The sequence below is a fragment of the Hippopotamus amphibius genome, chromosome 14 (genome assembly GCF_030028045.1).
Source record: "Hippopotamus amphibius kiboko isolate mHipAmp2 chromosome 14, mHipAmp2.hap2, whole genome shotgun sequence".
Taxonomy (NCBI): Eukaryota; Metazoa; Chordata; class Mammalia; order Artiodactyla; family Hippopotamidae; genus Hippopotamus; species Hippopotamus amphibius.
The window spans coordinates 9,918,329-9,931,551 of record NC_080199.1 but is presented as its reverse complement, the minus strand read 5'-3'; the positions used below and the strand labels follow the sequence as shown (position 1 = coordinate 9,931,551).

Below are 13,223 nucleotides of genomic sequence, written 5' to 3'. Positions count from 1 at the left end.
AGAAGTAAGCCCAAACACATATGGGCACCTTATCTTTGACAAAGGAGGCACGAGTATACAATGGAAAAAAGACAGCCTCTTCAATAAGTGGTGCTGGGAAAATTGGACAGCAACATGTAAAAGAATGAAATTAGAACACTTCCTAACACCATACACAAAAATCAACTCCAAATGGATTAAAGACCTACATGTAAGGCCAGACACTATAAAACTCCTAGAGGAAAACATAGGCAGAACACTCTTTGACATACATCAAAGCAACATCCTTTTTGACCCACCTCCTAGAATCATGGAAATAAAATCAAGAATAAATGAATGGGACCTCATGAAACTTAAAAGCTTTTGCACAGCAAAAGAAACCATAAACAAGACTAAAAGGCAACCCTCAGAATGGGAAAAAATAATTGCCTATGAAACAACGGACAAAGGATTAACCTCCAAAATATACAAGCAGCTCAGGCAGCTTCATACCAAAAAAGCAAATAACCCAATCCACAAATGGGCAGAAGACCTAAATAAACATTTCTCCAAAGAAGACATACAGATGGCCAACAAACACATGAAAAGATGCTCAACATCACTAATCATCAGAGAAATGCAAGTCAAAGCCACAATGAGGTATCACCTCACACCAATCAGAATGGCCATCATCACAAAGTCTGGAAACCACAAATGTTGGAGAGGGTGTGGAGAAAAGGGAACTCTCCTGCACTGTTGGTGGGACTGTAAGTTGGTACAGCCACTATGGAAAACAATTTGGAGGTTCCTTAAAAAACTACAAATAGAACTACCATATGATCCAGTCATCCCACTCCTGGGCATATACCCAAATAAAACCATAATCCCAAAAGAAACTTGTACCATCATGTTTATTGCAGCACTCTTTACAATAGCCAGGACATGGAAGCAACCTAAATGCCCATCAACAAATGAATGGATACAGAAGATGTGGCATATATATACAATGGAATATTACTCAGCTATAAAAAGGGATGAGATGGAGCTATATGTAATGAGGTGGATAGAACTACAATCTGTCATACATAGTGAAGTAAGTCAGAAAGAGAAGGACAAATATTGTATGCTAACTCACATATACGGAATCTAAAAATGGTACTGATGAACTCAGTGACAAGAACAAGGATGCAGATACAGAGAATGGACTGGAGAACTCGAGGTATGGGAGGGGGCGGGGGGTGAAGGGGAAACTGAGAAGAAGCGAGAGAGTAGCACAGACATATATATACTACCAACTGTAAAATAGTCAGTGGGAAGTTGTTGTATAACAAAGGGAGTCCAACTCGAGGATGGAAGATGCCTTAGAGGACTGGGGCAGGGAGGGTGGGGGGGACTCAAGGGGGGGGGCGTCAAGGAAGGGAGGGAATATGGGGATATGTGTATAAAAACAGTTGATTGAACCTGGTGTACCCCCAAAAAAGTAAAATAAAATAAAATAAAATAAAAAAAAATAAATAAACACGCATGTACTGTCTCATGGTAAACATCTTGTTTACTATGTTTTTGCATTTCTACATTTACCAGAGATTTCCAAGGTGCTACGTAAAGAGCAATAACCAAGAAAACTGGTTTCAATCTACAAGTGTTCCCATTTCCTTATATTCTTGCCAATACTTGACTTTATAGGACATTTTAATTTGGCTGTTTGATGGGTCTGAAATGTATCTGATTTAGTTTTAATATTAATGAGATAAAACATTTTCAGTGTGTATAAATGATGATTCCTGTGTGTTCCTTTGTGAATTGCCTGTTCATAATCTTTGCTCATTTTTGTATCTGGATATTTACTTTTTGATGTTTTGCAGAAATTCTTAATATATTCTGGATACTAATCTTTTGTCAGTTATGTGAGTTGTAAATATTTTCTCTTAATCTTAGCTTGTTTTTTTTTAAAGTAATTAATTAATTTTATTGGCTGTGTTGGGTCTTTTTTGCTGTGCGTGGGCTTTCTTTTAGTTGCAGTGAGTGGGGGCTACTCTTTGTTGTGGTGCACGGGCTCCTCACTGCTGTGGCTTCTCTTGTTGCAGAGCACAGGCTCTAGGCGCATGGGCTTCTGTAGTTGCAGCACACAGGCTCAACAGATGTGGCTCACGGGCTCTAAAGTGCAGGCTCAATAGTTGTGGCGCATGGGCTTAGTTGCTCTGCGGCATGTGGGATCTTCCTGGAGCAGGGATCGAACCTGTGTCCCCTGCATTGGCAGGCAGATTCTTAACCACTGTGCCACCTAGGAAGCCCAGTCTTAGCTTGTTTTTGTTTGCTTGTTTTTTAAATTTTGCTTAGTGTGTCTTTTCACATTCAGAAACTTTTCCTTTTAATGTAATCTGACATAAATTTTTTTCTTCGTGGATTTCACTTAGTGGTTAATGTCAAGAACTCTACAACTACTTTAGGGTCAAAAACAAATGCTCCATGGTTTAAAAATGGATTCAAATTTGCTTTTCATAGCTGGGTCTTTCATTCATCTGGATTTCATTCTCGAGTATGCTGTAAGGTGAAATCTCATTTTAGTTTCTGAGATCCAGACAATCAGTTATCCCAGCATCGCTATGGATGGTCTTATTGTCCCCACAACCACTGACTGGATGTACTACTTCTGTTTCATATACACATGGGTCCCTCCTGGGGCTTTCTGTTCTAGTCTGTAAGCCTAACTTTCTATTCCTGTAATAACAATGGCTCTATTCTACTTTCCATAGCTTGTTTTTCCACATTTTTGTTCATGTTCACTCCTGCAAGAGGTTTATCAATCTAATTTATTTTAACAAACCGTTTTTGTCATTCTTGAGCTTTTCTGTAAGTTATTTTGTTTTCTATATCACTAATTTCTGTTCTTATCTTTGTTATTTTCTTTCTCCCACTTTATTCTACTTTACTTTGTTGCTCCGATTATAAATTATTGATTTGTATATTTGGCACATTAATAACCAATATTGATTTTTCTTTAGCATGTACACTTAGCTATAAATTTCCATCTAATTACTGATTTATCTATACCTTGAGAATTTTTATGTGATTTTTATAAATGACATCTAAATGCTTTGTGATTTTCTATTCTGATTTCTTCTGCAACTCAAAAATTATTTAGAATGCTGTCTTGATATCTTTAAATTATGGGGAATTTTTTGCTATCTTTTAAAATTATGATAGCAAACATGTTGTGTACATTATCAATTCTTTGGTAATTGTTTTATGATTTTGTAGATGATACATTTTGTACTTGAAAGTACTAGTCTCAAACTGTTAGAGTCAGATATCTTTATACATTCATTGGATCAAATGCTCTTATTGTGTCAAATCTAATATGGTCTTTTTGTTCTGTCTGATTTATGACTTTCTTAGAGAAACACGTTACTATCTATTTTTCATCATGATTTTGGATTTGCTAGCTTTTTAAAATAATTTGGCTAAATTTTGCTTTGTGTGTTTTGAGATTTAGGAATTCTATATTTTTGCAGTCATTAGTTTCTTTTGTCATTATTTAACTACACTGTTTATTCCTAATACTGATTTTTATTTTAAATCAATTTTTTTCTATGTTAATAATGCTAAACCACTTTTTCTCACTAACTGCAAACAAATACTTGTTCTCCGAACATAGAGATATGAATATCATTCCTTTATTAAATAAAACCAGATATTTTGGAAGGCTGAACTCTGAAAGGATCCAAAAGAATAATAAGCATGGTGGTATCATCTGACCACTAACATATGAAAACCTCTAAAAGTTTATTATTGTGAAATTAAGTTTATTATCTTACAGTAGAGAAATTTAAAAAATATATATTATTAGTATAGACTTTTAACTTTTTAAACAGGGTTCCATTTTCCAGGGAAGACATAATTTTGCATAATTCTGAATCATGAAAACATGGCCCCCAAAGCTTACCTATTGTTCATATCTTTAAATCTCTCTATTGCCTGTATATTTGGGAATCTATTTCTATACCTTGGGAATGACCATTAGAAGTGAGCTCCATGAGGGCAGAGATCTTCATGTGTTTAGGTTATGTGTTTAGTTTATGTGTTTAGTTCCTCATGTTCACAGGGTCAGGGGCAGTGTCTGGCACCCAGTAAGTGCTCAAAGAAATACGCTGAACGATTGAACTAAAAAAATGAGTAAAGGTGTTATACATGAAGTAGCTCATGCATGACCACCTAAAAAACTTGCAGAAAAAAAATCTTTTCTAAAAGGTTCACATAATTTAGAAATGCATATCTCCAATGAACTGGTCATGTTTTTAACATCTGTTACACAATTTCTTTGACTTCTCCCCTTTCCCTAAGTGCCCATTTGAGCTGACATCCACATTCCCCTTTCTCGGGCAAGAGGCCTCTTTCTTCCTTCGGCACAGGAATACAGCCAGTGTAGTAAGCAGACCTGCTGTTATTCTGCTCACTTCAGCCATTCCTCTGAGTTTGAGAGCTGCAATTAACTATGCACCTGCCTTCAGTTATTGAATGTTTTAGGTTTCATTTATGTTGCTGAATTGTGAGCAGCCTTAGGACCGAATTCCTCTGGAATCAGATCTGCTAGGAGGGCCTGGGAAGGTGTTCCGAGCAAGCAGTGCCTAAACTCTGTTAACTGACTGATTAGCTTCAGCCCGCGTTCTGGAATCCCCAGTGTCTGCTCCACGGCACAGCTCAAAGGCATCTAAAAAGACCATCTTCCTCTTTCCGCGTGGTATTAAATTGAACACACCATAGGGCTTAAAGAAACTCTCTTATGAATGTGTTAAAGCAAAACAGGGGGCTGGGCGATGTGATCACTTTCTTTCTCTACATTCCATGTCTCTGTGGGTTGGAGCGGTGTTGGGGCCCGAAGGGGGGATTTTCAAGTCTCACCCTCGGAAAGGCAGAACTAAACGACATCCTCATTAGGCACACATCAAAGGTGGCAATGGGCTGAGTAGCTGGTACCACACACGTGGAGCCTGGGGGGACGTGAATGAGACCGTCCCAAGTGCAGCTGCACCAACCAAAGGGCCCAGCCCTGAATGACGTGGAGCAGCCGAGGGCAGTGCAGGCTAGTCCAGCCTTAATTCAATGCAGAGCAACAGGTGACATTTTTACACTCTTGGATGACAGTGACAGGCACCACGTCTGAATCCTGGCCCCACTTCCTACTCCTTATATGCCCCACACGATGCTTTCACCTCTGCTGTGTGCTTTTCCTTCAACTGTGCATTTCAGAGTTGTGAGAATCGAGAAATGCATATATAAAACCTCAGTGCATCATTCCGGGAGAAGACTGACTCTTACCCAACAGAGGGCATCTCGGCCACGTCCAGAAAAATGACAGAGAATGCTTCTCTCAAACTCTCTTCTGGATAGGAAACTATACTTGCCGTTTTCCATTCGTGAGCTCTTACGCTGCGCATTACAGCTGTTAGGAACTCAGCACGCTTCCGGAATTCATAAAGTATGCGAAGTTTTATGCGAAATTAGAAGAATCTTCTTTTTATCCTATGAATTAGGATATTAAAATTTCTACCTTAACCCCCACCCCCACCCCATCAAAATTCTGAGTTCACCTATTGAGTTACAAAGAAGCATCCAATTTACATTTTGCGAAAGTCATATTACCTGCAATCAGAGCATCGGTTTCAGCTATTGTATTTTAATACCTTGCTGCCCATCCTTTCAATGTGAACAATAGGAGATGCGCTTTTCAGTCCTCCGCAAATTAATGACGTCCGTCACCAAAAGAGGAAATTTAGCAAGAGAATTGTGCTGTTAAATAACGTGCCTGAAAGGCAGCAATGAGGCAGCTTGTAAAATAGTTATAGAGATTATTTACACCAGTCACTTTACAGTTTAATGCGAGTTCATGCCGTGTGTGAAAAAGGGAACTCAAAGTGAGCGGCTAGGAAAAGAATAAACCCTGCGGAATTCAAACCAAGAATTCTTACCTTGTTTTCATTGAAATTAGCAATAACTACTCCAACAAAAAGGGTCAGTCCAATCATGCAACCCAGGAATACAAAAACATGAATATAGATTCCATGCATCTGTATAAATGAAAAATACGGTTATTCATCAAAACCAATGAAAGCAGCTGTGGAAACGTTCAAAGGATTCCAGTGTGTCCTTACCGGCCCCACACGATGAATAATAACATCCCTCACTTCCACCCAGCCTTTCAAGGACAGAACTTCAAACAATGCCAGCATAGCATTGCCCACGTTGTCAAAATTAAAGTTCCGAGGATTCGCCCTGCAAGTCAGAAAGAGGAATATTCTGTGAAATTCCAATGAGAAGCATCCTAAGGCCATATCTATGACTCCCCCCAATCTTGGGTGCAAAGTATATGTGGCACTTGGAAGGTAGGCTAGATGGCATTTGTTTGCTAACTCATAACGGTGCATCAACATGTTAGAATTTATTCATTATCAGGTAATGATGGGGTGTTCTCAATTGAAAACAAAATGCCATGTCACTCGACTTCTAGCTCCAGGGATTCTGCAATGTTTCTGGCTGTTTCTGCTTATACTGAGGATTTTCTGGTTAGAACTTGTGTAGGAGATTCTTACAAAGGGGCATTGGAGTTTGGATGTGAATTCTGAAATGGTTTTACATTGGAAAACCTTTCTTAAGGCATGAATTACAAAGCCTATTCAATTACAGAAAGTGTAAAATGAATAGGACTTGGCCACTTTTATTCTGTGTCATCACGTCAACAGCAAACTGTGACCTATGATGCTTTAGGGGTTCCTAAGGTGGCACATAGCCTGTGTGTCTCCAGATCACCCCCTCCCAGGTGGATTTTTCCTCTCATTAACAAGTATCAACAGATACTTCTTACAGGCCCCAGTGCACAGTATGCTGTCTATACCCACAGTTAATTCCTGATTTCTAAAACATTTTGGACCCTCTGTTTTTGGGGGGGTTGGGGAAGTCTCATTTCTTATTTTTCTGACATGTTACACTTTTCTCTTCCACTAACATCTTTCGACTACACTGCATCTCCCCTAGTCATTACAGGTCTTAGCTAACATTTTTGTTAACAGAAGATTTCAGTGGTTTTTTTTTCTTCCCCCTTTTCTGAGGCTATTCTAAATAATTAAAAGATTTAGACAACCACATGCTGGAAAATGATGGTTATCACCACATTTCCTGAATTTGATGAATTGAGCTCAAGATTACTGAATAGAGTAGACTTTTGAAGTCTAGCTAAATTATATTTTGAAAATTTTTTTTTCTTGCTAGTACATTTATCAAAAGTTCACCTTCATAGGAGGCAACGCTCTAGGGGGTATCTGGTTTAGTATTTTTCTACCACTTTTTATGGTTGTCAAAACATAGAGACAATCATGAGATGTGCTTTTATAAGTTTTCTTTTTTTTAATACTAAATATATGGGAATCTAATAAGAAAACACAAAACTGAGGCTGACTTGTTTTTAAAGGTTTAAAGCTGATGGATAGAAATGTTTCCTATGTAGTAAAAAAGCCCCACTCAGAAATTCATATTTTGGGATTCTGATTTATATTTTTTAAGTATGAAAGCACAAGCATACTCTCTTGGATTTTTCCAACAATCTTTCCTTTTGGGGGTTTCAATTAAATTTAATATATTTTACAGCAGACAGAAACTGTAAGGATTCTACAGATGCCACAATTTTCTTGATTAAGGATTTTTTTTTTTTAAACCAAGTGAGTCAGCTCTCAGATCTGGATGTTGAACTTTTCTACCCATCCATTTTCTTTATGTAAAAGTGCTTTTTTAGCTGAATTTGCAGCAACTCAAACTATTTTCATGTTCCATATCCTTTAGGAGTTAGAATATGCTAAAATACACTTTTAGGCTAAACCAAGAAAAATAAAATGGAGGATCACAGATTTAAATCCCTGGAAGACTATATCACATTAAAAAAAAGTCTCAGTTTTAACCATATAAGATATCTGTTTATGCTTTGTTCATGATACTAAAGTTGGAAAGTTTGAAACTTCACCAGTAACTTACTGAGGACTTCGACAAACCCCAAACACAACCCATTATTGTCATTTTTCCTACTGTCCTTCCTTGATCTGAAAGGCTGTTTAAATATTATCTTTTCTGGTTAATTTTTAAAAGATTATAATTGTGTCTATTCAATTCAGAAAATGAAGAATCAGTTCTGACCTCACAATCTGGTGAGTTTTCTACCTCCCAGTGACAAGTGCTCCAAGGACCCCAGGTCATGATAAGGAGAGCTGTTTCTCCTCTGGGAGGATGGGGATGGCATGGACGAGAGGAGTTTAGCCTCCGCCCTGGGATGTGGAAATACACTGTCCAAAATGGTACCCGGTATTTTACACAGCTCTGCCACCTAGTCTAAAGAAATCAGAAACTTGTTGTGCTTCCTGGAATGCAGACTTTTTTTTTTGCCTTGCACTTTGGTAATCGCAATTTGAGTTTCCTCAGCTGCAACAATCTTACTCTGCCTCATCCCTCTTGCTCACCTGCCTATTTCTAGTCACCCTTTAAGAGTTAACTGAATGTCTTCTCTTCTGGGTCTTTCCCCTGGTCCAGTCATAGTTTGGGTTAGGTGCCTCTCCCGCGTGCGCCACTGCACCCTTTGCCTTTCTGTACCCTAGAATCAGAGGCTGATACACCACGAAGCTAAAGACACTTAAAACTTAAGCCTCAGGGCACAGACCCCTTCCAAGACTCCCTGGCACAGACCCCTGGCACAGACCCCTTCCAAGACTCAGGAAGGGGCTCAGGACTGAGTTCACATAATCACATGTTTCTGATAAACTTAAAAAAGCAAAGTAGTTTTACATTATTTTTCTTAAAGAGTGTACCCAAATTGTTTGAGTCTTAGACTCTATATAAAAAAAAAATCTTATCTCTTTCTGCCTAGGATGTATCACAGTGTAATTTGAAATTACCTAGAGGTCAGCTTCTGATAAACTTCAAGTGAGTTTAGGGGCTTATGTATGTAACAAAACATCAGCATATTACATTAAATTATTTTAAATTTTATTTTCTGTTCTCCACTAGACCTCAAGCTCTTAGTGGTTAGGGATCATAGCTTGTCCCCAGGGACAGCATAATACCTGGCAAAGAGCAAACACTTAGTAAATACGTTTATTGTAAAACTAAATGCTTTGTTGACTTCTTTCTCATGCATTTCATTTTCCTCAATCCCAGACCTCTGCTTAAAACAAAACACACGATATTTATCATATATGATATGTTTAATCCTTTTTACCAAGGTAATTTTTATCTCATCGTCTGAGTAATTCAGAAGAAAATGAATGTATTCATCTGAAGAAAGAACGCAGAAACCAGACTGTCTCCTGAATTAGCTAGTGCATATTTACGTCCTAATTATAATTAGCAAAGCATTCCTCTAGGCCAATTCCCAGATATAAGTTGTTTTCTTAATCATAAATTAGCCAACATAAAAATTACAAAATTTTCAGCTGCTAACTCTTGACGAGATTATTAGAGAAAGAAAATGTGAAAATTATCATGGTTACAGTTGACATTTATTTGATGAAAGATTTACATTTCACTAAAACTAACCCAAGTCACAATATTCTGAACACGTGGGCAGAAGCTATTGTGATAACGTTCAAGTGATGTCCCTCTATTTGCTTATGCTTTTAAAATGTCACTGAACTTGAAATCCTTAATAATAACTTACATAAAACATTACGTTTCAATTAGCTGATTTTAAAATCATAGAGAGCTGGTTTTATGAAACAGGTCGAAAGCCATAGGGTATAACGGGACACAGCTTACTCTCCTCCCAACACTACCTTCCAGTGCATTCTTCTCCCTTTCTGACATCTTGGGGAGATCCCAAAGCTTTTCGGTCACTTTCCATCATATCATCAGCCTCATTCTAAAAATCCCACTCCATTCAGGCCTACACAGGATCCCACCTTCAGCAGCTCAAGCCGGACCCATGGTCTGAGGAAGGAAAAAGAGTGTTGGGCACTCCGGTCCACTCCTCCTCTTGGTGACCACCTGGTTCTTACAGATGGGGTGGGATGCAGCTGGAGTTAGAGATGTGGGGTCACGTCTTATGTGCCTGACTCTGCTGGACTGTGGCCATCGGCACTCTCTTCACAGCAGCTGCTATTCTTTCATAGAGCTCATTTTTGTGTTTCCAAGAAACATGCCTGTTCTAACCGTGTTTCTAGCTTCTGTAAACTTGGCACTTTAACACCTGTCCCACATACAGATGCTGGATGCACTTTGTTCTCAACAACCCGATACGATGCCTGCGTCAGCCTTCCCGGCCTCCTGCCTCCCTCATCACACTCCCCACCTTGAGATGAGTCCTTTTCAGGGTGTGTTTTTCAAATACAAAGTCCACACACCAACCACCTTCTCTATCAGGCTTTCACCCTTTGGGCCACCATGCACCTGCCCTAATCACCCCAGTGCCAGGTACCAGATCACCATGGACGGCCTCTATGCCCCAGAGCCCACTGAAATTATTCAAACTAACCATCGCTAAACCTGCTTGCCCTGCCTCACCTGTTCCTTCCCAGGGAAACCACAATAAAGGCTGCTGGCCTCCAGGTCTCCCCACCTCTCTACCTGATGATCCACGCTGGTGCCTCCCCAGGTGGTCCCCGTGGAGTGGCACACCCCCTCCTCTCAAGAACAGAGTAACAAACTATCTTTTTTTTAAGAACTTTTATTGAGATACAGTTAACATACAGTAAACTGCATATAAACTATCTTTTTAATGGTAATTGTCTCTTGATCTGTTGGCTTTACCTCACATGTTCTATGACTACACCCGCCAGCATGAGGATGCCCCACTGTGCTATTCCTGCTGTGAGTGTCGCCTCTAGTTGATTCTCAGCTCCTCCCCCTGGAAACGTTCCCCCAGCCTCTTCCCATAAGGGCACCCTGTCCCCGGCACATAGCCCTTTGCAGCAGGTTCTGAAGACGCAGCTCAGGTGGCCCTTGGCAAGGATGACATGGTCCTCCAGAGACACCAGATCACCCTGTCCTGCCAGATGGGGAGGAGCACCTTGCCCACAAGAGCCTCTCTTTTTGCCTTGACAATCTCTGATGTCAACGGGTCCTCCGGGGGTCCTCACATGACTGGGGGAAGCACCCTCCACCTTTCCCCACAGTGAAGGGCGGGGGATGCCACAGCACTGTCTTCTCTTGATGTCATTCACTACCATGATGTCATCTTTGAATGCAGTGTTTTCTTTTACAGGAGCTGGGTGATGAAGGTGGAGAATGTTTTAGTAAGTTCTGCTGGGATTGGTTTAATTGGGATTGGTTCAGAATGTTAAGATACTTTATCTCCTATTGACCTCAGCTTTGAGACTGGAGCCAAAATTCCAAACCAGCAGGAAAAAATTGATGTCCTGACATAAATAAATTATTTATAGTATAATAATGAGTTTTAATCTCACAACAAAATAAACGTTTTATGCTTCTTTAATTTTTTATTGTAATATAAATTAGACCGCTTTTCTAGTTAACACTGGGATAAGGCTATTCCCATGTGTTATATACTTTTCTACCCATGCTTAAGCCTCATATCCAAAATTAATCTTTTTTTCCATAGTTCTTTGGTATTAAAAAAAACAACATAAATTGTACTGAATTGTTTATGAAAGTGAATTTCATATTAGAGAAATGCCAAAGCAGGTAACAATGAGTGCTAAGGGTATGACTGGGTGAAATGCTATTCCTTTAAAAGAGTTTTGACATTTAATATAGAACATCAATTGCAGCAAAAGCAGAGCAGTTGCTGTGGTTTACTCATTATTCTAAGAGGTAAAAATGAAATAAAAAGAAAACAGATAACAACTTTAAAGGACAAACGAAGTTGATGGACTACTCTATGTGTCAGTGAAGCAGATGGAGAGATTCCATCCCTAGTCATTAGGAAAATGGATGAGAATGGAGGTATCAGGGACTTCTGGCTTTGATGTAAATGCTTTGAAAACTTATTTAAAAAAAAACTTTTTAAAAGAGGTAGTTAGATATAATCATGTTACTGATTATTTCCTTCCAGGGTTTCAATAATGGAATCCTTCAAAGTAAATGGGTTTTAAAATTGAAATAGTTTTTTGATTTAGGCTTCTCTACAACTGTTATGAGGATATCAGTTTTCCTTAAAGATATAAAGTCAGGATGAGTTTAGTTTTAATTTGATTAAAATTGTCAAAAAATTTTAAAACTGGTTTAAAAGTTGAATTAAAATTTGATTGAAAATCTTTTCTTTTAAGCCTCACTAACTTTTTTATTTTTAAAAATTTTTATTTAAAGTATAGTTGATTTACAATGTTGTATTAGTTTCAGGTGTACAGCAAAGTGCTTCAGCTATATATATGTGTGTGTGTATGTATAAATTCTTTTCCAGATTCTTTCCATTACAATTTATTACAGGATATTGAATATAGTTCCTTGTGCTATACAGTAGGACCTTGTTGTTTGTCTATTTTATATGTAGTAGTTTGTATCTGCTAATCCCATACTCCTAATTTAGCCCTCCCCCACACCCTTTCCCCTTTGGTAACCATAAATTTGTTTTCTATATCTGTGAGTCTATTTCTGTTTTTTTAAATAAGTTCATTTGCATCAGTTTTTTAGATTCCACATATAAGTGTTATCATATATTTGTCTTTCTCTGGCTGACTTACTTCACTTAGTATGAGAATCTCTAGGTCCATCCATGTTGCTGCAAATGGCATTATTTCATTCTTTTTTATAAGCCTCACTAATTTTTAAAGCCATGTGAATCTAGATACATACTTCAAAGTGTTAGAAAAATACTGCAGTGACATTTCATTAGTTTCATGAAGCAACCCTGGGACTCAGGGTACCACTTGCTCTCTTATTTATCTTATTTCTTTTATTTTTGCATCTTATTGTAATTCAGTGCTTTGCTTTGCATTACTTAAAATTATTTTAAGTAATTCTAGCAGAACTACTTTTAGTTTCATGTCATATTGCACTGCTTTAAAATCTTATACCACATATACTTATACAGAACATGGATGGACCATGAAGGCATTATGCTAAGTGAATAAGTCAGACAGAAAAAGACAAATATTACATAATCTCACTTATATGTGGAATCAAAAAAAAAAAAAAAACAAGACATAAACAAAAGCAAAATCTCCCACTAAATGCATAGAAAAAGAGATCAGATTTGTGGTTACCAGAGGTGGGGGGAGGGGAGGAAGTGGAGAAAGGTGGTCAAAGGTACAAACTTCCAGTAATAAGACAGA

At 38.3% G+C, this 13,223-nt stretch overlaps 1 protein-coding gene across 1 annotated transcript in view; it reads right to left on the bottom strand.

Annotated features, from left to right (window-relative positions):
- NALCN (sodium leak channel, non-selective) overlaps positions 1-13,223 on the bottom strand; it is a 305,890-nt gene that overhangs the window by 27,163 nt on the left and 265,504 nt on the right. The window contains exons 28-29 of the mRNA XM_057707941.1: positions 6,111-6,231; positions 5,928-6,026 (exon numbers count right to left, since the gene is read on the bottom strand). Of these exons, the coding sequence (XP_057563924.1) occupies positions 5,928-6,026; positions 6,111-6,231 (220 nt within the window). The remainder of the gene's footprint in view (positions 1-5,927; positions 6,027-6,110; positions 6,232-13,223) is intronic.